The following is a 24,086-nucleotide window of genomic DNA, read 5'->3' on the forward strand; positions in this document are numbered from 1 at the left end:
TGTTCCGCATTCAGGGGGCTTTTATTTTGAAAGATCTCAAACGGAAGTTATGAGGTAGAAATTATTTCGTATGTCAAAACACATCATGTGCGGATGCTTGCGTTTAATTATGTTTTTATTTTCCTGCAGACGGGATTGCACAGAGTGTTGCATAAAGCATATTTCTTTCTTACGCACTTAAAAAATATATATATATATATATATATATATATGTATATATTAACCGGAAGTCCAACTATTTTTCTTCCGGGTATTACTAGCGGCAACTAAGAAGACAAATTGATTAAGATATGTAACTAACAAGCAGATCTTATGTTTGTTTTTCAAAAAGTAGGAATAAATATATCACGTAGAATTTGCACTTTGGATGGGTAAGTTAAAAGTTTACAATGAAACTCACAGCCTTCAATTATCATCTTCTTGACTCTTGTAGACAGTCTGTGCTTTTTTTCTATTGTTGGTTACCCCTGCTTGTACTCCACTAGACATGCAGGGACCATCTGCTTACTCGACCGCATCTCTGCGCGTTGCTGGAAGGAGAGACTCTGGTGGGGATATAGCGGCTGACCCGAGCCTTGACACGAAACACTTTCGCGTTTGTCGTTTCATCATGGAGACAGGTAATCCAGGGGTGGTCTGTGTGTGAGTGTGAGAGAGGGTTCGAAGAGCAAGTTTTCAGGGCTATAAAGTAAACTTATCAAGTCTTACCTGCTAGGAATGACAAGTAAAGTCTTTGATTTAAAAAAAAAAGTATAATGAATTCAGATTAATGTATCAGCTGATTTACGTCATCAGTTGTATCAAAAGTTTTTAAAAAAAGTGAGTTGTTGTTCATTTTTATTAATTGGTTTCATGTGTTTGAGATCGCTGTTCTGTTGGAACACTCAGTTATTATCAAAGTTTTAGCTAGCCAGCTAGCCCTTAAGGTGTGCTGAAGTTGAAGAGTTTGGAGGTAGTCCTCCTTCTTCATAATGCTGCCTATTTTGTGCAATGTACCAGTACAACTCGTACCACCACAAACGGCCCCAGAGCATGATACTTCCACCACCATGCTTGGCAAGATGGTACAATGTTCTTAGGTTTGAAAGCTCCACCTTTACTCCTCAAAACGATCTCTTGTTATTTTGTCCAAAAAGCTAAATGCCTAAAGTCAAATGCCTAAAGAGGCAACCATGTGAGCAGCATTAAATTTCAGCTGAGCTTGAAAGTTTCATTGTTGGCTTGAGCCTAGTTGGTTCCTGGGTTATTTGCGAACATCGTAACCAATTTTGTCTCATTTGGGTTTTCCTCCAGACTTGGCGAAGTGGTGACATCTGAATAACGTGTACTTATGCACAATTGTCTGAACTGATTATACTGAAAGCACAGTTATTCATAAATGTCTCCAAGAGACATTCCCAACTTGTGTAAATGTACACTTCTGCGTCACACGTTGTAGTACTTTCCCTTTGTTCTGAATACATTCCAGTTATTGCTGTCAAAGAAATCCTTTTTATGCTGGTCAAGATTAACTACAAGTTATAGTCAATCATGATCACTAATGAGAAGTTAATAACCCTGTGTCAAGTTAAAAGACACACACTTTAAACATTTAAGTGAGTCCATCATGGTGGACCCTAGTAAATATCTTAACGTCTTCAGTTCTGCCACTTGAAGCTCCGCATCCCATCTTTCTTTCAGTCCCACCATCTCCAAACCTTACATCATAGCAGGTCTCACTAGCTTCTTGTAAATTTTACTCTTGCTCTTGTCTCAAATCCCCAACCCCCCCCCCCCCCCCCCATTCCTCTTGACACCTCCCCTCTTACCCACTTCATTGTGCTTAAGAGTGTTTTGAACATTAGAAACCCATGTTTAAATGCCTGAATTCAGCAATGCATGGTAAACATGTTCACAAAAAATGCTTTTGGTCTCTATAGTTAATCACTCCCCTCATTACAACTGTACAGAGGTGCTCATCTTGATTCTATTTTAAAATTTTATTGTTATATCTGTATGTATATTATATCTAATAAAGACTATGGTTTGCTAAGAATATACAGCACACCAAAAAACCATAATAATTTTTGTTTTCCTATTTTCTGTTTGAGCTCAGCGCTGCATCTTCCGGTCTAAATATAGCCAGTTCTGTCTCAAATAAACAACGAGGCAGCGGGCAAAGTGCTAACACTGTCTACGTTCATCTTTTGTATTTTGTCTAAGCCTGGAAAAAAAGAGGTTTCATTATAGGACAATACTTTGTCTATGTACTTACTCAGTGAAAACATAGATTTTGACTAACCTTTGCTGCCCTACGATCTAGATCTAGATGGTTAAAGTATGCATTATTGTTTTTTGTTTTTTTTGTTTGTTTTTATTTATATCATGTTTTTTTTTCTACCAAGTGGAAATGGGCATCTATAAAATTAGATAGATGGTGCCAGAAATTTAGAAAGACTAATCAGCCTTTTTCCTGAAATGGTCCTCACTTTCTGACACATGTGATCACACCCGTGATTAAGCAGCTCCCATTGACATTTAGTTTTTGACATAAGGCAAGTGATTGCTTATTTTGGTGTAATGATAAATTAAAGAACACATTTTATGCTCGTCTTTATTTTCTTTCAAATACATTGCTCCAGTGGTAGATGTTCATATCACCATAGTATCAAAGAATGAGCCAAAATAATTTTGCTCTACACTCTGTCTGATGACAGTGAGAGATATCGGAGTTCCCTATAATAGTCATCTCCCATTGCTCTGAAGCTTAAAGGGGGAAGACAGTCTGTTTCACACAGCGTATGAATGCTGTGCTGAGACCCAGTAAAATCTAAATAAGGACTATTTGAAATTTTAAATCATATAGAGCTTCTTTACGAGAATTCAAGAAAAAAATATTGAGTTGGAAATGAGCAGGTTAAGAAAGTCAAGGTTTAAGGTTTTTGAAACATGTGTCCAGTATTATGTATTCTTTCCTGGTTTTTGATTTGTTGATTTAATGGGATTTCAAACGAATAGTAATGTGAACTGAAACTGCATTTCAGGATTACAGCGGGTGAAAATAGGTGTGAATCAGTCAGCTAAAGATGATAAAACATTAGTGTGCCCTTAAAGACCTACATCTTACCCCCTCCTCTGTTATTCAGGAGTGAAACTCTGCATGCGCTCGGTGCCCGTGGCTACAGCATGTGTGCTCTATCATCGTTTCTTTGAGAGGGTCAGTATCCATGCCTATGAACCCTACCTAGTGGCCATGAGCTGTGTGTACCTGGCTGGTAAAGTGGAGGAGCAGCACATCAGGACCCGTGATATCATCAATGTAAGCCACAGGTAATAATTTAAAAGGTGGAGTGTATAATCGACATTTTAACCTCACTGCTGAGAGAAAAACAATTTCTTGCTAACTGAGCCTCTTAGATATTTGACTTTGCTTGAGAACAAAAAGGTTGTGTTTTGTCTTTCTGAACTCTTTTTGTTATGAGAGGGACATTAAAAAGCCCCAAACATTTAATAAATCATTTTTAATGAGTAGTCTGCTTTTCTTGAATAAATGGTTTGGTCTGAAAAACATCACAAGAGTAAAAACAAAATAGCCTTGACCAGGAAGGCTTGTAAAGCCCAAGGTAATATTTTTAGATAAGACTCTGTCCCATCAACAAGTGCAAAACCAGAATATACTCAGTCTCCAGTCATAAACATACATTTAAATAAGACATAAAACAAAGTGCAAAAGTATGTTAATTTTCTGGGATCTGCACTTGGTACCCTGATTTTCTTAAAGTATGACTTTGGGCAGGCTCTAACCCACTCATGTGTGAGAAAATGCATGGAGAAAACACATTAACTTAAGAGTAGACATATTAAAAAGTGAAAAAAAAAACATCAACATGAATAATAATAAAAAGTATTTCTGTTAAAAATTAAGCCAAGTTAAAAGTTGCCAGTCCCACTCCTCCACATAGTGGCTTGTTCTGAAGCTTTTGATTGTTTCAATATTTACATTCACTGAAATTTTCCCTGTGCCTTAAAAAAACCTGAACTCCACTCTGCACATGGAACATATGTATTATGTAGTTTGGCACTAATTTTTCTGAGGAAATATCATCTACACATACAGCACATATTGCTCTTAAACTGAAGTAGACAAGCATGCTATAAATGGACATCCTTTTTTAAAAAAAAAAAAAAGCACAACCCTTCCAGGCTCTTGTCCCAGTGCTTTAAAAACATGTGGGCGGGCACCAGTTTAGCTCAGCTGGATGAGCAGGCAACTGTGAATCCTGTTTTATTTTACATTTCACATCACACTTTTATGGAAGTGGATACATTAAATAACAAATTCTTTACCAGGCAGTTTAACCATTCAGTTTTTGGAGCTGTCACCTTAAATGCTCTCCTCCACCCTTTCAGGTATTTCAACAGTGGCAGTACTCCTTTAGAATGTGACAAGGAGTTCTGGGACCTGAGGGACAGCGTGGTGCAGTGTGAGCTCCTCATCCTCCGACAGCTCAACTTCCAAGTCTCCTTCGAACACCCTCACAAGGTAGTTGTGAGCGCACGTGCACGGATCCCTGTTCCCTCCTTATTTGGTGCTAAACCTCCTTTTTGGTCTGTGTTACTGCCTGATTTTCTGATGCAAATGTGCTTGTGTTTATGATCTCTGTGATCTCTGGGACAAATAAGTGTTTTCTGTTGGCTTGAATGCTTTTAGTTTTACTTACATGACCCTTGCATTTAATAAAATAGTAAGTGTAGTAGTGCCTGATCTCTGAAGTTTAAATTTGTCTGCTGTCTTTCATCTTCAGTATTTGCTCCACTACCTGCTGTCTGTCAAGTCACTTGTGAACCGCCATGCTTGGTCTCGAACTCCTGTAGCTGAAACTTCCTGGGCGCTGCTTAGAGACTGTTACCATGGAGCCATGGTCATCTGCCACAGACCCCAACACATCGCCATAGCAATGCTGTACCTGGCTCTAAACAGCTATGGAGTGGAACTGCCTGCTGGGGAGAGAGAGTGGTGGCAGGTATGTGCTGAAAAGTGTTCCTATTCTCTCTGAAGAGAGAGGGCTAATCCAAAGTGCGTGTGTCCGTGCTCAAGTGAGAGAAAGAATCTGTGCACTGTAGGTGGATTTATTACTTCAAGACATCATCTTATAGGAAGTTAGAGGCTAGCAGGTGTTAGCTGATAAACCCAGAAGATGAAAGTTATTTCCTCCTTCATTTAGCTCTGAAATCAACACAGGAAATTCTGATGATGATGATGATGAACTGACATCTCTACTTTTCCATTAAGCTCCAGTTTAAACAGAACAGAAACCCTCCTTCACTTTCCTTCTGTTTTTCCCTCATTTTGAGATGATGATGTCGGATCAGAGTAGCTGCTCACATCGCACTTTCAATTTAGTGAGGGTAGAGGCGCAGGCATTTACACTGTGTATCACGAGTGTCAGTTTTATGCCTGGATGCCAACATGAAACTACAGGGAGGCAGATTAAATCTAATATAAATTTAATAATAGAGAAAATGAATTAAAAATTAGAAAACAAGCTAACAAATTACATCCAATGACAAGCTCAGCATTACGTCCAAGGTCACAGTTCGTCAAAACAACACAAGTTGGTATACCAGTTGCAGTGTCAGATTTTGAAAAAGGTTTTAGTCCCATTTGGTTGGTGCGATTTATCAACTGATGTGTCACCAATGAAAGCAACTGAAATGGCAGATATGTGACGGCAAATGTCAAAGAGTAAGAGATGGAAGCAAGTGGGATATCAGTCAAAGTGTTCCAGTGAAAGCAACTGAAATCTCAGGGAAGAATGTAAACTGTAAATGTGATTAAAGTTTCAGTTAACTTCTAAGCACTAAAGATACTTAAAGTATTTTAGTGTGCAAACCTCTGGTACTCATTTGTGTGTAGGAAGTGACAGCCGTTAAGTGTCCAGTGTCAACATGTTAGCAGCAACAAGAAACATTTAACTCGATGAATAAGGATGAGTAGCTGAAGTATGGCAATGAAAGCAAGTGAAATATCATGGCTGAAAATACTTGAAGTGACAGTCTGTATGTTTACAGTGACCATAGTTATAGATATCAGTTCAATTCCATTTTATTCGCATAATGCCAGATCACAACAACAGCTGTACTCTAAGGTAAAGACCCTACAATAATACAGAGAAAAGTGGAAAGGAAAAACTCCCTTTTAAGAGGAAGAAACCTCCAGTAGAACCAGGCTTAGAGAGAGGCAGCATCTGCCATGTGTCTTTAGTTAAAGCCTACTCTTCACTCTTGATGTGTTATTTGAAAACAGCTGACTGATGAGCTCATATGCAGCCAGTAATGGTAACTGTGTGAAACCACCAACTGGTAAATGGTAAGTGGACAGGGTTCTTATAGAGCTCTTTTCTAATCGACCTGAGCACTCAAAGTGCTTTACACAACTTGCCACATTCACCCATCCACACAAGCACTTTTATCTATGCTTTTTCTATGTAAGTGCTTTATATCTAACATTCACACACATTCAGACTCTGATGGATACATCAGAGAGTAACTTAGGGGTTAGTATCTTGCCCAAGGATATTTGGCATGCAGACTGGAGCAGCCAGGGATCAAACCGCTAACCTTCCGATTAGCAAATGACCTTCTCTGCCTCCTGAGCTTCAGCCACCCCAACACTGCATTTAAAATGTCAGTTAAAGCATCTGTGTTCAGTTAATTGAAGCGTTAGTTTATGTGCTGAAGTTGATAGCAGTCGAAAAGTAAATAGATCTTTTATAGAGCTGCTGTAGCTTCAAAAATTAAGGAATAATCTGCAGTACCAAAGTGGTGTTTACTGCCTCATCCAGGTGGTCAGGGTTGTATGCTGATGTTGCGCCACAGCACTCTTTCACATCCAGAACAGTTTGAGCTTGACTGGAGAAGAAAACCTCACATCAGCCACTTTTTTTTTTACATTGAAACCACAAGCCCCAGACAAAGTTACATGATGTCCTACTCCTCTATATCAGAGATCATTTTCTTCTTTTATTGAGTGGTATGGAATGCCTGAGAACATTTCCAAATTCTGAATTAATACGCCACAATTCACAGTTCATTTATTAAATGTATTTTTGTCTATATTCTATAAGTTTTTAACTTGAAAAATTAAAACCTTTTGAACTTTTGTGATTTATAATGACACAAATGGATAAATACTTATGTATAGCACATTCATAAATGTCTAAACTTCTGACTAAACTCTACTTTATATGTTTATAAGAAACTCGTGGATCGATCACAGTTCTTACAGCATGCTACACAAGTTAAAGATGGAAAAGCCTTCCTGGGCCTGTCAGCCAGCAGATTTCATTGTCTGACTGGCCCAGGTTGCATTTCCAGACATGTGAGAGGTTTGGCCGTTTTATAACATGCGGTCAGGATTCGCTGCCTGCATTCTTGGTAAGTGTTTACCAAGAAGCACAAAACCTTTGCATGTTGAGTTGTTTTTTTTTTTTTTTTTAAACTAAATGATAAACAACAACAATAATAATATCCAACTTTATTATTCAAACAACTTGTTAATATCTGGATATTTTCTTGAATTTTCACTTTCCATACATTTCACTCTAGCATAGTTATGCAGACACCAGAAGAACAAGAATACAAGTACCTTTTGTTTAAAAATTAATGACTTCACTATAATTTTCATAGTTTTCAAAGGCTCAGTTTGCTGAATGAAACCCTTGGTTTGAAACTCCTGTTGTATATTGGTCCACATGAGAGAGACTTGTTTACCTGTGGATAACTTTTTGTTCAGCATGTCCTCATTTCCTCAAGTGTCTGCAGGAGACAATAGCCATGTCAATGAAAAATCCAGCTGGTTGACACAAATTGGAATTATTCTTTGAAGGAGCCTGCAGGATGTGGAACGTGAGCTCCTGGCTTTAAGTGTGTGAGCTGCATTTAGATTTGTCTATAACAGCACTGTAAGGTGGAGAAACAGTATGTTTGACACTAACCTTGATAAAACTAAAATCATGGAGTGCCTATGCAAGATCTGTACTGTTTGTGCCACTGTGCACTTAAACCGAAGTAACATTAACCTGTCCAGATTAGATTTTTTTTTTTCTAAGTTGCAGTATTCAAATGGAAATGGGGCAAACCCAGTTTTTTTCTGTCTTTCTGCTTTGGTCCTCAAGACAAGAGGACAAAAAAATATGTTTTTTAAAAATGGTGTGTCGACCTTTTGATGTCTGCTGTTTATTGAGGTGTGTGTGTGTGTGTGTGTGTGTGTGTGTGTGTGTGTGTGTGTGTGTGTGTGTGTGTGTGTAGGTGCTGTGTGACGACGTGATGAAAGCAGATATCGACGCTGTGATCGCAGACCTTCTTCAGCTCTATGATATGGAGGCCAAGTGTATCTGATGTATCTGAACAACACACCTACAAGACCATCACGTCTCTGTTTTGCCACTTGACTGTGCAGTACAAAGCTGAATGTGTGTTATGGTGCACATTGTAGTGTAAAACTGTACTTATATAGTGCTCTGCTACAACTGAGCACTCAAAGTGCTTGTGTTCAGGTGTGTCTAAGGTAGAAGAGCACTTTGTGTCTTTGCCCCAGTTATTCTGTGAGTTAACAAAAACATGCCTGCACTACTGATTTCTTCCAGTGTGGGGAGACATTTCTTTCATTTCTGATCTGTTATTTGTCGGCCTTGCACTGCATAATACATCCTGAGCGCTTCAAAAACATGCTGACTCTCAGTACCACCGATCTCTTCATATTCCACACATCACACATTTTTACTACAAATGCTAGATGGTGACTACTCTTAGATCTTTCTGGACTAGGGTAGTACAGCACAGTTTTTTTGTTTGTTTGTTTTTTCTTTGAGATTATAGGCTTGATTAGTACCTTGCAGAATAAACCTGCATATTTTCAAGGACAATGGATGCTACATACTGGATACCATAAATATCTTGTATTTTTACGATGCATAGTATTCACATACAAATGCATTGGTTGGATGAAGTATTATAGAGGAATATCTGTAATTTCCATTAATCCATTCATTTTTATTAACTACTTGTTCAGTTCAGGGTCACAGGAGGCCTGGAGCCTATCCCAGCCACGATGCCTCTCGCTTAGGGCGAGAGGCATCGTGGCTAAACAACTTGCAAGTCTGTTTCAGGGCTAGCAAATTTTTACATATTCATGCATTTTCTCCATGTATAATAATGTTTACATATTATGATTAGAAACTATTTGTAATTTAAAGGGGGCTCATTCTGATAATAATACAAATATTTGGGACTCGTTTCCCCTATATTCTGTCAGAAATACATTGTGTTACAATGGCTTTCCACCAGGAAAGATGTTAAACCAGCAAGTGGAGTCGGGTATAGTGCTATAGAGCAACTAAAATGCTTATTGCAAAATGCACAGACATGAGCAAGCTGAGTAAGTGCAGCTCTGTAGACGGGGAGACGAGGGAGTATATTTCCCACTTCCAGCATGGCGAGAAAGTAACATGTCTATATACCAGGGGAGAGCTGACCTCATTCACTTACAGTATGATTATAAGACTGAGCCTACCTTAAGTTCATGGATGTCAAATGAATAGATAAAACAGTGTTAAGAGATTTTTAAATGGTTCTTTATTCCCAAGTTTTACTTATATTTTTTTCAAGCTCATTTATAGGAAATACTTTGAATGGAAAAGACGATGTTGAACTTTTAAAGTTTAATCATTTAAAGTTAACATTGTGTCACCCAAAAATGAAAATATGGTGTTGGAAATGAAAATAAGATCTTTTTAAGGAAACTATAAAAAGGAACTAAATTTGTAACCAATTTGTTTGGGACTGAGACAATAAAGGGAAATGCTGAGAAACAGACTAAGAAATTCTTGTGTTGTTTTTTGACAAAATAAACAAAAGGAAGATAATGATGTTACAGTGATGTCCATAACAGGTATATTATTCCCTTCTTAGTGCTTTTTGTGGTTACATAGCATGTTTCATTTAGTAAGATTCACATTAGCCACAACAATGCAGCTGCTATTTTCCCTGGAACATCACTACATTTTGCAGAGTCTGATGCGTTTTGTGACAAAACAACATAACATACAAAATAACATTTCAGCATAATCTAATATGGCATACATTGACAATAATTAAATTCATTTGATTAACTTCTACAATGATGAGAAACCTGGCAGAAGTATATTTTTTTTAAATCATGTTCCACTTATTTCTTGTAAGGGCATATGAAATTCCTTTAGTCAAATAATAATACTACTACTGAACTGGAAATGAGCAGAATAGGTCCAATTTAAGAGCGGCTTTTTGTTTGTTTGTTTGTTTGTTTGTTTTGTTTTTTTTAATTATCAAGAGTGAGTATGCAGAAGTTAATGGCAAACCTATTACTCATTTTAGGGTTAAGGACTGAAAAATCTCCATCAATACTAAATATAACCATCTCGACTCACAACTGAAATGCTTTGTTTTATCTAAGACTGCTGGGAAGTACTGGAAAAAAATTAAAGCAATTTTTGCTCTCTGTAAATCCCTACTGGATTTTAGTGATGTCTTGATTCTTTAGAAGGTTTGATCATGAAGCAGGGATTAAATTTCATTCTGTTTGGTATATAAATAAGTCCTCAACAAGTCTTAAATGTAATTTCTTACATTTCAAAAATGCTTGATTCACTGCATTGTGTCACCTAATGTGACTTGAACAGGTGTTCAGTTGTTTTTATGGCAACAAATACCAGTAAACAAAGTTAATAATAAATAAAAGAAAATATGTCAACACTGTTTGTGAAGTCACTTTTCTTTGGTCCTCAGTCCTCATATTCTTGTCTTTCCTTCACCAACCAACTTTTTTTAGGCACACTGCTTTTCCCTCTCTGAGGCTGGTTCTGCTGTACCTATCTTCCTGTTAAAATGTAGTTTTACTTATCACCAAGTGCTTGTTCAAAATGCATCACCTAATGATTGGACTTCTCGCTGTTAGTATTCGGATGCATTTCAATACTGCAACAAATGACTGCAAGTTGTTATTTAGCAAACTCATATAAAGTTAACCATTAGCGTCAGGTGGCTAATAATTTTTCGCGCTGGTAGTTTGGGGGTTTTGTGTAATATTTTGTTTCAGTAAGCAGAGTAAAAATAATCAAAGTATCCAAAATAAAACTACAATGTTTGGGAAAGCTATGTCAAAAATTCCCTGCTCTGTTTAACAGGACTTGGAAAATATTTAACTACCAATAAATCTTCATAGAGGGCTACAAATTCTGTAATCCTCATCTGTACATCTTTAATACCTTTAACTCAAATCAATGGCTAGACAGTTGAAACTTGAATTCAACTTAGTGTTTCAACAGTGATTCCAAACACACACCAAAACTGGTTTTGGACTGGATAAAGCAGGCTAATATTAACTTGCTGGAATGGCCTTCCCAAAGCCCCGTTTTCAACCCTACTGAAAAATTGTATCAAATATCCAGCAAATACCAGAGGCTTGTTGATGGCTTACCAGAAGCATCTGGTCAATGTGCAACTTCTCAAGGGACATTTAACAATTAGCCAGATATTTTCCTGGGTATATATGTATACTTTTATCTTGTGTGGATTAGAGGAAATCCAAAATAAATGAAAAACTTGTGGATCCTATTCTTACTCAAGGTATTCCTGAATCCTTTGGTGAATGTACTGGTTCTTATACAACATGTCTCATTCACCCATGCACTAATATTCATTCACACACACACACACTGGTGGAGGCAAGCTACAGTTGTAGCCACAGCTGCCCTGGGGGCAGACTGACAGAAGCGAGGCTGCCATATCGTGCCAGCGGCCCATTACCAGTAGGTGGAGTGTCTTGCCCAAGGACACAATGACAAACACAGAGTTGAGGATCGAACCGGCAACCTTCCTGTTACAAGATGAGCTTCCCAACCCCCTGAACCACGGTCGCCCCAATAGAAAACACCATAAGAAGATTGTTGTTGTGAACCTACACTACAGAAAAACACTAAACTGAGATAAATCAATATGGTGAAATGTATGTTTTCTTCCTTCTTGTTTGGCACTGTGCTTGGATGTCTGCCACACTGCTGGTTGTGATTATCTCTTGAAGATATACTGATGATAAGATGAATATGGAATATATCCATCCTTACATTCTGTATGTTGCCATTGCTGCTGTGTGCGAGGAGAAAACTGAAATTGTGGATACTATTAAAGTCTTTTTTTTCTTCCTTCTGTTCAAAGCTTCTTAGATGTGATATATTTAGCAGATGAGCACCTTACTTTCCTGAATTTAGCTTGCAAAAAAAAAAATCAGGTCTGCCTGTACGTGTGTGTTTGTCCAGGTTGAAGATAGTCACATGATCATTTGTGACACATCTGAGTCTCTGCCCCCCTCCCCCCCTCCTCTCCTCGTCCTCTTCGTGCATTCTGCCTCTCTTCACGGGGCAGGATACATTGCATGCATCCCAACAGCATCACGTGTCATGTAGCATTCCTCTTCTTGACACATTTTCTCCCTTCTCATCTGTCACTCTCGTTTAACTCCAGCTTTTTTCCCCCCTTGTGCATGTACTGGGAAAAATCTGTCTGCTTCTCTCCTCAGTTGCTCCTTTCCTGTCTTCCTTGTCTCTGTTTTTCTTCTCTCTCTGTTCCTGTCCATCTCCGTACTTATCCCTCTGCCCAAATCCTCAGCTTCCTTCCACTGCTTTTGTTTTCACCGTCTGTCCTGTGTCCCTGCATCTCCCACATTTTTCTCTGCTTCTCCTCCCTTCTGCTGTCCTCCTCCCTCTGTCTCCCTAATGTTGTATTAATAATGGAGAAGGTGCACGTTCAGGCAGGCTCCATAAATTAACCATCAGATGGGAAGGAGCAGAGGAGTAGGGAGAAAGGAGAGCAACATAGATGGATGTGAGAGGAGTGGAAGTAAGGTTGGTAGGTGAGGAGAAGAAGGAGGCAAAGATGAAGGTAAAATGACGAGTGGAGGATTGGAGAGTTTATCTTTGTATCGCACTTCAGCACTCTCCAGCCTGCTTGGATGGCCTCCCCTCTCCTCTGTCGACTTCTGATCTGTTTACACATCACTTCAGCCTTTACTCTGGGCTTGAGGGCAAGTCAGAAGGTCACACTCACACAACCAGCTGTGTTCATGTGCATCTCCATGTGCACGAGTGTTTATATCAAAATGACAGTTTGGGATGTTGAAGCTGTATCAAGCCTGCAGTCTAGGAGCTGAGTGTCCTTGACCTGATAAAAGCCCTGCAGTCTTCAGCTTCAGACCTATGAGAGATCAACCAAGTGCTTCTAAACACACTAAATGCCTAATGCACAGACAATAGATTGAAGAGAGCAAGTTTGTCTGTCAGTTTGTGTGCGTGCGTGTGTGCCTGGTCTTAGTATTTAGGGGAGGAGCAAAAAGAGCAGTTTGCATGATTCATCGTTCGTGTAAACAGAGCGATAATGAAAAGATGGATCGGTCAGCAGACAGAAAAATCCATCGTACTGTCAGCTGAAGGTCTGTCAAGGCCTTATGAGACACAGCCTTTCTTAGTGGGAATATAATTATAAAGAAACTGTTCAAATGTGAAGCATTTCTTTGTAAAAATAGATGTTATATAACAAAAACAAAGTGTTCTGAAAAAACATCTTCAGTTATAATTTATTAAGAGTTAAGACTCAAGGCCAAGAGTCTCTAGGCATGCCAGCAGCTTGGAAGCTTTACTTGGATGTAGCCATGCTTTGAGCGGATATGCTAATATGAAAAACCTGTAAACGAACGCTGGTGATCCAGTTGTCAAGAATAATATTCAAATTTGGTACGAGGTGGGAAAGTATATATTTACAAAAAAAAGATTTGTATCATCCATCAGATGATATCATATCCTGAGTCGTCTTTTCAGTCTGACTAGAAAATATGTTGTTGTTGTTGTTTTTTATTCTTTTTTAATGCACGAGTTAACTACAATATCTACTGCTGAGATGCTTTTTTTTAATTTTTTTTTTTAAAGCAGATGAACATATTTCACTCACTGGATCCCCTCAATTACCTGCCACATCATGACAAATGACAAAGGTTTGTTTAATAAGAGGCGTCATATCAGAATTTTGTGTCTTGTTCCTCGGAGACTTCAGTAGCTCCACTATGTGACTTTGCACTGTCTTTTCTGCAATATAAATTTTTACAGCTTCTCAATTTTTTGGAAATTTAATTAAACTCAAATGAAACTTAAATGGAAGCAGGAGCTTGTTTGTTAACTTGTAATCATAAGCATGTCTCCAGCATGTTGATAATTATCAGTAAGGTACAGAATTTGACAGGATAAAATTTTGACCTGAGGCTGGTGCTAGATTAAAACGATCAGCAAAGGAATTACAATTCACTACCTGGGACCACATCCACGTTTAGGTTTGGCAGTGTTTCGAGTAGATAATGGCAGATGGTGTGTGCATGAATTGAGCCTGCAGTTTGGGGAAGGGCTCAGAGGGGACTGGCGCCGGCTCCCAGGCAAGCCAGATCCTCATGTACTAATGAGAGGTAAATGAATTGAAAAAGGGACGGAGGGAGGGTGGGGCACTAAAACAAGAACAAACAGCTTTTAGTACAGGGGAGTCATATATGGACAGAGAACCAACTCCTGAAATCAAGATATACTATCTCTCATTCATCATGTGGAATGCAAATCACTCTCAACTGTGATTGAGCTAACAACACAAATGTGAACCTCAAATAAAGACGTAAGACTTTACTTGAATTAAAGATAACAAGATGAAACTATAAAATCAGCACCAAAGCTTTCATCAAGATGTGTGTGTGTGTGTGTGTGTGTGTGTGTGTGTGTGTGTGTGTGTGTGTGTGTGTGTGTGTGTGTGTGTGTGTGTGTGTGTGTGCGTGCGTGCATGGACAGTCTGTGGTCCATCTCCCTGCAGTGTAGAGGATATCTATTAATAAATTCATTTGATTCATCTATAAATACATTTCTCCTCTTTCTCCTCACACTGGCGTGCTGTATAATGCTGTACAACAGCAGCCATGCATGTGGATGGGGGAGGGTGGTGTGGGTCTGGGTGACTGGTGTACGTGTGTGTGTTGGCTGGAGATTACATGAAGTGAACATATGACTCTCTGTTCTTCAGCGCCAGGATATGCAAGCTTTCAGCACAGTGGACAGTTCCTGAGCTTTGTGGAGTTGCAGAGAACAGAAGAACAGCCCCCAGCTTCTAAAGTGGGATTAACTCTGGTCCCTCTCACCCAGACACATGAGCTGTGGACCAGCTTCCCAATGTGTGGAGGCCACTATCTACAGGGCTTGTATGTGCAGACTCTGAAAAGAATTGTTTTTGCACTTGACTTCATAGAGTTTGCATGAAAAGAACACTTTGTCTCTTCAGTTGATCTCACTCCACATAACAGGGCATCCTTTTCCATTCATGTCATAAGAATTGCTGCTGCTTCCAGAAATATAAACTCATCTTCTCCTGTGCCCCAGAGGAGATTTCCCAGAACCACACACTGCAAACAGAACAGGAAGGGCTTTAATTAACTGGATACAAATGGTGCTCAAGCAAATTGCTTAAGCATGCAAGCACAGTTAAGCACAGCTACTGTCTGCATGTTAGCTTTAAAGTATTAAAGTTTAAAGTTGGAGAGTAACATGGTATATTCATTAGTATCCTGTACTGCAGTGGAGGACCTCAGATGGTACTAGGTAGGTCTTATACGGTTTTCAGCGGCTTGGCCGACTGCCTAACATTTCCCTTACTTTGCAAAGGTGAACTTAAAGATGAATGTGTGACACATTAGAATAAGACATATTTCTGGCTCTCCCCAGACACCATTTTGTTCCCTCTGCCACCTTACAGGGAATTTTGTATTACAGTACAGCTGTTGTATTGCTACAAAGTAGACAAATGTTCTAATGCATTTTTATAGAGGCAGTAGGTCTGTCCACAATCAAAAATAATTACAACTTGCTGAAAATTTTCTGTGCCATTTTTTCAATCATTTGGTACTAAACTAAGATTAAAACAGTAACAACAAAGACGCATAGTGTTTGTCTTTTCGGTCAGTTTTCAGATTGGCAGTTGTAACAAAGCTCACAACTTTATTTAAATAAATGGCAGAGGTTTAAAGATTTTACACACTTAAGCAAAAAACAAACAAAAAAAACTATCTGACTGTAAACTATACACAATGAAGTTATCCACCTGTTCTTTAGTGAAGTCTCGTTTTGGAGCTTTAAGTTGAGAATTTAGCTTTTGCGTTCTTGGTGTTTTGAAATTAGAAACAAAGAGCAACTAAGAAACCAAATGACTCTGCATGCTGGTAACAGTAACTTTTCTACAACAAAGCAGGCCTACCTGAAACATTGTGTGGCATTATAGAGAATTTAAAGTCATCAGGACACTGTTTACTTAGGGGGCAATACAAGGTCATTAAAATGTGTTGTTTTCTCACAGACTTCTATACAATCAAATGTTGGTTAGTAAGACTGGAACAGAGCTACTACAGTAATATGATAAACAACAAAACAAGTGTTAACGGGACTCTATGCAGTCCTGTGAAAGGTAAGTATACCATTAGTGCTGCCAGGAATTAAGAAGGTAATTAGTATCCAGGTGCTGCTAATCGAGCACTCAACGAGCAAGTGTGAACACCTCTATAAAAGAAGTTGTGGCAGTTTGCTTGTATGGAGCATTCAGGTGTGTGTTAAAACAATGTCACAATCTTCGCAGGACTGGCTGTCCTGTCAGACTATGCAATGCTCAGAGAGAGAAAAAAAATACCCAAAAACAGAAAGACCCAAGCACTATATCTCAGATTCCACATGTCTCAGTTAGCATGTTAAATGTTAAAGTTCATGAAAGTACAATAACAAAAAATCTGAACCAGTCTGGCTTGTTTGGAAGGGTTGCCAGAAGAAAGCCTCCTCTCTAAAAAGAACATGGCAGCATGGCTTAGAGGTGCAAAACTGCATGTGAAGAAGTCACAAGACTTCTGGAATAATGTCCTTTGGATGGACAAGACAAAATAATTCGAGACAATTTATCTGAATTTCAGGAGTGGGCCAACACCTTGTACACACCCCTTCCAGTTGTCTGTCTGTATATGACCCCCCACCTCCTGAAAGACAAGCTGTTTGTTGTTTTTACTTGTTTTTATGGCACATCCTCCCTCCCTTTTTAAAACTCATTTACCTTTCATTAGCACATGAAGCTATGCCTGGCCCAGAAGCTAAGATTGTCCTTAAACTGCAGCCTTAATTCTTGCTTAACCATTATCTACCTGAAACTCTAAATGAGGATGTGGTCCCAGCTAGTGAAGGCATATCATAATGCACACATTTGGCAAAATAACATATCACCACAAACACCACACCATTTATGTAAACCTTTAAGGAAAATGTCGGTGTTCTTTCTGTATAAAGTGTTCGTAACTCAAATGCCAGACATCTAAAGATTGTAGTGAATTTAAATGGACAGGATCTGATCCACGTGTTCTTTAAATGTAGTACTAATTGCCATTTTGTTTAAAGGTGCTGGATTACATATTTTGCTGTTTGCAGAATAAGAGTTTTAATGTTTTCCGTTGTTATAAGATTTGCCGTTAGTTGATTTGGCATAAAATGAGTTCTCCAAATTACCAAAATGGCTGCCTATTTTGGTAACTTGGAGAACTCGATTTAAGCCAAATTAAGGACCTGAACAGTGGTGAAGTGGATTAGAATGGTTAGTTTGTGGCTTTAGGTCTATAAGTGAACGACTGGAAGCTTTATTTTTAAAAGGTAATGTTGAGATCAATGCGTGCCCGTGCTGGGATTTTTTTAAAAGATGGCTTTAGATGCCAACTGATAACAGAGACTGCTCTAGAGGAAAAACGTTCGTTGCGGTGTGTCTGGTGTCGTCATGACGCAGTCGAGTAGGTGGGGGTGACGTACAGAGCATTCCTCAACCCCCTCTAACGGATGCTGAGACTGAGCTCCTGTGCGCGCGAGCTCTGGTAGCAGCTCAATCTCCTCCTCATCCTGCAAAGATGTCGCATGAGCTTCTCCTCACACGTTTCTTTTCTTTCCTTTTTCTCCCACTGCCCTTCACAGTTCGCCGAATTTGGTTAAATTAGCTGCTTTCAAAGCAGGGAGTAGCTATCCTCGTCCAGGCACACGGACGCCCCCTCCCCACAACGGAGGTGTTTAAACCCTCAACCGGCGCATTCTCTCTCTCTCTCTCTCTCTCTCTCTCTCTCTCTCCAACCGCCGCAGAACTCCGCCGACCAACCGTCAGGTGACCGCGCGGAGCGGAATATTCACCCGCACGGCCGTCGACTTTCATCCCTTCACTCCTTCGGACTCCAGGCAACGGGAGCTGCCGCATTCCCTGTCCCCCCGTGTCCTCTCATCCGGTTTGGGACATTCTCCGCTCCACGCACACGCAGATTAACGGGGATTCTGCCTCCCCACCCGCGCGCTGATGCTGATGTCCTTGAGCTCGGCCTGGACGGTGAGTCGATGAGTCCGTGCGTGCTCGCGTGCGTCACTGTTATTTACCCCGGGTACCCGAGCGCCTTTTTAATGGGGAAGATGTGCTGCTTTCGCTGTGATTCGTTACTCGCATGTCGGGAGGTTTTTACGGGCTTACAGAATATGCAACATGGCCTGATGTGGCATTTGTCATCGCAGGCCTTACACAGCTATAATAAAGCCTATACAGTAGAGCATACCATAATAACCTGGCGAGCAGCGCTATGACATTATAAGGAAGTGTGTGCCTGCGTGTACGCGCGTCTACGCGCCGATGTGCGTGCACACGCGTGTGTAAATCTACATATATATTCATCCTTCCATCCGTCCACTCATCCGTGTCCCGTGTCAGTTGATGAAGGGCTACAGTCCCACATTATCACCGAGCAGCACGCGCTGTTCTCGCGCCTGTCTCTTGCCTTTCCCGGGCGCTGTATGCAGCAGACATGTAAGGGCTATTTGGGATCAGTTACGTTGTTTGTCTCGGTTACGGCGCATCGCACCTGCAGCGCCAACTGCGGAGAGGTTTCATTTTGATCCGGTAATGATCCGTGGCCCAAGGGATCTTCACATGTCGCCCGGCGTCGCGTGGGTGTGAGTTAGGCAGAGTGGGCCGGCGGTGGCCGGGCCAGTAACCTTGCGGAGGGACATCGGGTAAGCTAGTGGCGCACCACTGGCTTCACTCTGTCTCTCCTTGCCTTTGAGCGGGCCTGCCGTGTAAGTGTCTCGACTTTATTCATAACCTCCTCTTGTTGCTGTATGTGTTGAAGATGAGCCGAGAGATGAAGCTTGAGTAAGTGTGAAGGTGACCAGGAAAGGTCGTTTTGAATGGGAAATACACTGTTGCATGAGGCAGTTCCAGGTGCACCAAGAATTAGTAATGTGTGTGAATGTGACTTTAGCTTTGGGTGGGTGGAGATGTATATGCGCTCATGTGGGAAGGACATGGGATACCTTGAGTATATCAATGCTGGATGTGATGGATACAGATGGATACACGATAGTACCCATTAACTAGTTATCACTAGGCCATTTTCTTTCATTCTTTCTTTCCCCTAATTTATGCCCACATTTTGTTGTCTTTCTCAAACGTTTTCCATCCCCACCCCCCTCATCATTATCCTGTTTCTTTAACGGGCTCTACCGTAATGTGGATATCTAAGCCCTGTTGGCGGCCCACCTTTAATGGCTTCAGCCTCTTGACTGTGTTAAATTCTAAGTGTGCTATTCCCACTGGGGAATAACAGAAGTGTGACTGGCACCAAGCCAGGCAGGCAGCTGCCCAGATACAAAGGCCCCACCAGAGGGCCTTTCGGAAAGTAGGACTGCAGGTGCACAGGTGGACTGCAGCGAGCTATAGGGAATACTGACACGCTCGCATACATGGAATGTGGACAATCTCACCACAGATGACAACAGTGTGCACAAGATTTAGAAACGTGAACACACTGCTGCACACAAACTTATTCAGTTACACATGCTCAAGTCTGTGGAGCCTGGTTTGCCTCTATCCACCACACACAACACATAAACACATACTCACACACACATACAAAGTCAGAAAGCATACATGGACCTCCTGGCCCGAATTCAAATCCCATGAGGATCTTCTCTCCTGTGTCTTCTGCACACTTCTCAACCTCCTTGCTGCTGCAATGAAGAGAAAACACCAGAGGGAACAGAACAGACACTTTCTCTTTTTAAAAAAAATAAAATTGCTTCAACCCTCTAAGGGATAGTGTGTGGACAAGCAGGTCCAGCATTCAGTATAAATGGACAGGCTGCTGACAATTGTGGTGACCTTTTGTTTGACTCTTTTCATGTTCAGACACATTTTCAGTCAGGACAGGACACCCCTACCCCCTTTGCTGACTCTCTTATTTTGAAAGCGTTGTTGTGTATGACACATTTGTGTGCGTCATGACAGATCATATAATTGATGTCTCTGGGCATGAGGGTTTGTGTCTTTGTGTGCTTACTGTCCATTTGTGATGCTTGCATCCTGTGCCTAAAGGTTTGTGTGCATAAGAGTTAGAAATGCATGACAAAACAAAGTGCTTCTCTTTTTTTGCTATGTATGTAATGCAGCCTTACATGCACTTGTGTGTTGCACACATCAAAGCTGAGTCAAGCAGAAGGCCACATTCAGAGTTGGGTGCAGTAGTTTGGACGATGAACAGAAGCTGTTTGTTACGTGACTGTTACAAAATCAGACGGAATCAGTGAGTAAGACATCAGGCTGGATAAGAAAATGTGCAACTGGCTGACTAAATAAATGATTGCAGTAGCAGGAAGCAGGTAGACGGGGAGAGCAGCAAGAAAAGGGTGTTGGGATTGGGGCGGAGGTAAAAATAGGTAAAAATAATAACAAGCAATGAGACACCACAAGACACAGAATGGAAGAACACAAAAAGGTGGTAAAACCATATAGATGGAGCAGAAAGATAGATATAGAGCAAGAAGAAGCTTCAAAGGCAAAGGAGGGTGACTCAGTCATAAACTAACACTCTCAGTCAGGATAGAAGCATGACAGGGAAGAGAAGAAAAAGGGGAGGGAGAAGATGCAAGAGGCAGAGACTGAAGAGTGGAGAGGAGGGAGGAGAAAAGGAATTAATAATCAGTTTCACTTTGGGGTTTTTTCTGCTCGTCCACATGTAAAATACTCTTATAGGGAAAAAGAATCTGATGTGTCATGTGTGATGCTGAGAATAGTTAAAGGTGGTGCTATTTGCTCATGCAGGATGAAGCTTCGTTAGTGTTGGTGCAGTGGAAAGAGAAAGGAATGTGCTGCTGTCCTAGGCGATGCTGAGTGTTGTTGGTGTCAGATTTATTTTAATGAAATTTGTCCCAGAGATAGGTTAACATGTCAGTGATTAGGAAATTGTTTTTCAATAGATTAAGATGAGGAGCTCACTTCAGGAAATTCCAGATGTAGTGTATTCAACTGGTCTAAATTAATACTACCGGAGTATGACAGGGTAGCTTACTGTTTAGAAGTCCCACAAAAATATCAAAATATCCAAAGCAGGAAAAAGAATATATCTAGTTTCCCCACCAGTGGCGTTTTCAGTTTTTTTTTTTCAAATTTTTTCCCCCTTTTTTAATGTAATAGCCCCAGCGGTTCGCTGGGGCTATTACATTAGGGATGGGATTAGAAAATTCCATCTGATGTAAAACCAAACCAGCTAAAATTACTTGCAAATTCAGTGAGTTCCCACGACATTAATAATCACAGACCTCCCAACTACATCAAGGGGCTCTACAGTAGGACATGTGGCTGCCCTATAACCATATGGTGACCCCATGTATGATGCAGGACAAGATTCCCGGGGATAGTAGGGCTAAAACAGTGCAGTGCTGTAAATACAAAACTATTTTATTGAGTGGTAGAATTAAAGAATAACGTCTCACACATACTTTGTGTGAAGTCCTCTATTGTGAAGTAAAGAAGTTAGAGAATGGATGGCTGTAGAAAAAAACCCCCACTATTGCTATTTAGGCACAGTGTTACATTGGGTGACATGCTCTCCCACGTTTGCACACATTCGCATTTTGACCCACAGTTGTAAATAGTTCTCTGTAAAACATCAGTTTAGTCCTCTTTAAGAAATAAAAAACTGCAGTGCTCTGTTTTTAAATGGGTCTATTCTGCTTTACCCGTATTTCTGTTCCCTGTATACTGTTCCAAAGGTGCATGATACTGTAAAACATAGCCAGTCTTTCAATTAATGTGGTTATCGTATGTAAGTAATCGGTCTGAGTGAAAAGCTCAGGATTCAGACTGCTCCACTCACGTACTTTGACACAGTCTTTTGTTTTCTGTTTGACTCTGTGTGATGTCAGTGAGAGTAGGTCTGGTGGCACGCATATAAGCCTTATTCACATGACTTTATAAAACTTTGTGAGGGGCAGCCAATCAGAAGAAAATTATCTGAAAGGGAGCGGTAGGGGACTGAAAACAGATTATTTTAGATCAGCATCAGCTGAGGAGCTTCATAAATGATTAGTGTAAGATTACTCTGAACTGTGAATAGGGCTGCTCGATTATGGAAAAAATGATAATCACGATTATTTTCACTGAAATTGAGATCTCGATTATTTGACGATATTTATTTAACAATAACAATGTATTGAATAATGACTTTAAAGATTGTCAAAAAATAATATAAAATAGTGTGCAAATGTTTGCAATATAAAAAATAAATGAAAAATGCAAACATCTATGTTTAGTGAACTTTGCAGTGTTGCTCTGTAGCAACGTTTACACACTCTGTCTACTTGATCCACGTCTGACTCCGCGAACCCATAATGTTTCCACACCACTGAAGTTTTTTTTACCTCTCTTTTCAACCAACAGCAGTCACTCTCCTCTCCAAATAACTTCTGCTTAGCTTTCCGAGCTTTCCGAGCTTCCCTCGGGTAGTCTTAATCAGCAGTCCCCAACCCCTGGGCCTCGGACCGGTACGTGAGTCGTTTGGTACCGGGCCGCAAGAGTTGAGGCTCAGGTGTGAAACGTATGGTTTTCAGGGTTTTTATCGGTTTTCAGCGTTATTTTGTTATCGTTTTTATCGTTTACTCGGTTTTCCTTGGTCTTTTCACGTGTGTTATGAATAAATTTTCTTTTTTTCGGTACCGGTACTCGTTTTATTTTTTTGTATTTATCCGCGACACCTTAAAGGCCGGTCCATGAAAATATTGTCGGGCATAAACTGGTCCGTGGCGCAAAAAAGGTTGGGGACCGCTGCTCTTAATTGTTGTGACAATTAAGAGCAGCGGAGAGGTGCGCAGAGAGGTGCGCTCGATTTGCCACACGGAGCAGCGCGAGAGTAAAGCACGAGGGAGGGGCTAATAATCGGCTCAGTCATTTTTAATGATCGTTGAAAGCCCAGATCGTAATCGAGATTAAAATTCGATTAATTGAGCAGCCCTAACTGTGAAGCATGAAAGAGTACACACACAGTAAACAGTAGAGATTAAGCATATTAAGTTTGAAATGAGCAGACCCTCTCAGACCCACTTTAAGGAAAGGGAGGAAAGAGCTCTGAATTTGGGACCAATATTTTACATCTTCGATAAAAAGCTCTCTGTCCCACAGCTTGTGGCTCAGTAACATGGACAGGACAGAGAAGTACTGAGCAACAACGCACCAGAGTAGGGCTGGGAGATATGGAAAACAATTAACTATTTTCATATTGATATATGTCATGATATAAAATACAAGGATGACTTTTTCCTCTTCCTTTTTAATTTTAAGTGAGATGTGAAAATATAAGGTCAATTATGGTTTAAATATTATTTCTGTCAGAAGCTGAACATTATAAATGTACTGCAACAACTGTATTTTAAATTAATAACAAGGGTATAAATAGCAAACTAAAGCAAAACCTTTGAGTGTTACAGTGGTCCCTCGTTTATTGCGGGAGTTAGGTTCTAAAAATAACTCGTGATAGGTGAAATCCGCGAAGTAGCCAACTTTATTTTTTACAATTATAGGCTGTAAAACTCCTCATTACACACATTATACACTTTTCTCAGACAGGCATGAGCATTTTCACACTTTTCTCACTTGTTTAAACACTCAAA

The 24,086-nt window shown here is 40.1% G+C and overlaps 2 protein-coding genes across 6 annotated transcripts in view; both read left to right on the plus strand.

Annotated features, from left to right (window-relative positions):
* Positions 1-224: 224 nt before the first annotated feature.
* ccnq (cyclin Q) lies at positions 225-9,103 on the plus strand. Its single transcript, XM_082519396.1, has 6 exons — positions 225-371; positions 486-620; positions 3,126-3,309; positions 4,390-4,522; positions 4,785-5,003; positions 8,290-9,103. The coding sequence occupies exons 1-6, from the start codon at positions 368-370 to the stop codon at positions 8,377-8,379; spliced, it is 765 nt and encodes a 254-aa protein (XP_082375522.1). The 5' UTR covers positions 225-367; the 3' UTR covers positions 8,380-9,103.
* An 8,798-nt stretch (positions 9,104-17,901) lies between these two features.
* The window catches only part of atp2b3b (ATPase plasma membrane Ca2+ transporting 3b), a 106,027-nt gene continuing 99,842 nt past the window's right edge, over positions 17,902-24,086 (plus strand). For 3 of the 5 annotated variants that reach the window (XM_082517602.1, XM_082517598.1, XM_082517600.1), the window contains exon 1: positions 17,902-18,483. The gene's annotated coding sequence lies outside the window, so the exon portion shown is untranslated. The remainder of the gene's footprint in view (positions 18,484-24,086) is intronic. The other 2 variants (XM_082517599.1, XM_082517601.1) reach the window with 1 other exon arrangement.

Source organism: Aulonocara stuartgranti, assembly GCF_965226115.1.
Source record: "Aulonocara stuartgranti genome assembly, chromosome: 20".
Lineage (NCBI taxonomy): Eukaryota > Metazoa > Chordata > Actinopteri > Cichliformes > Cichlidae > Aulonocara > Aulonocara stuartgranti.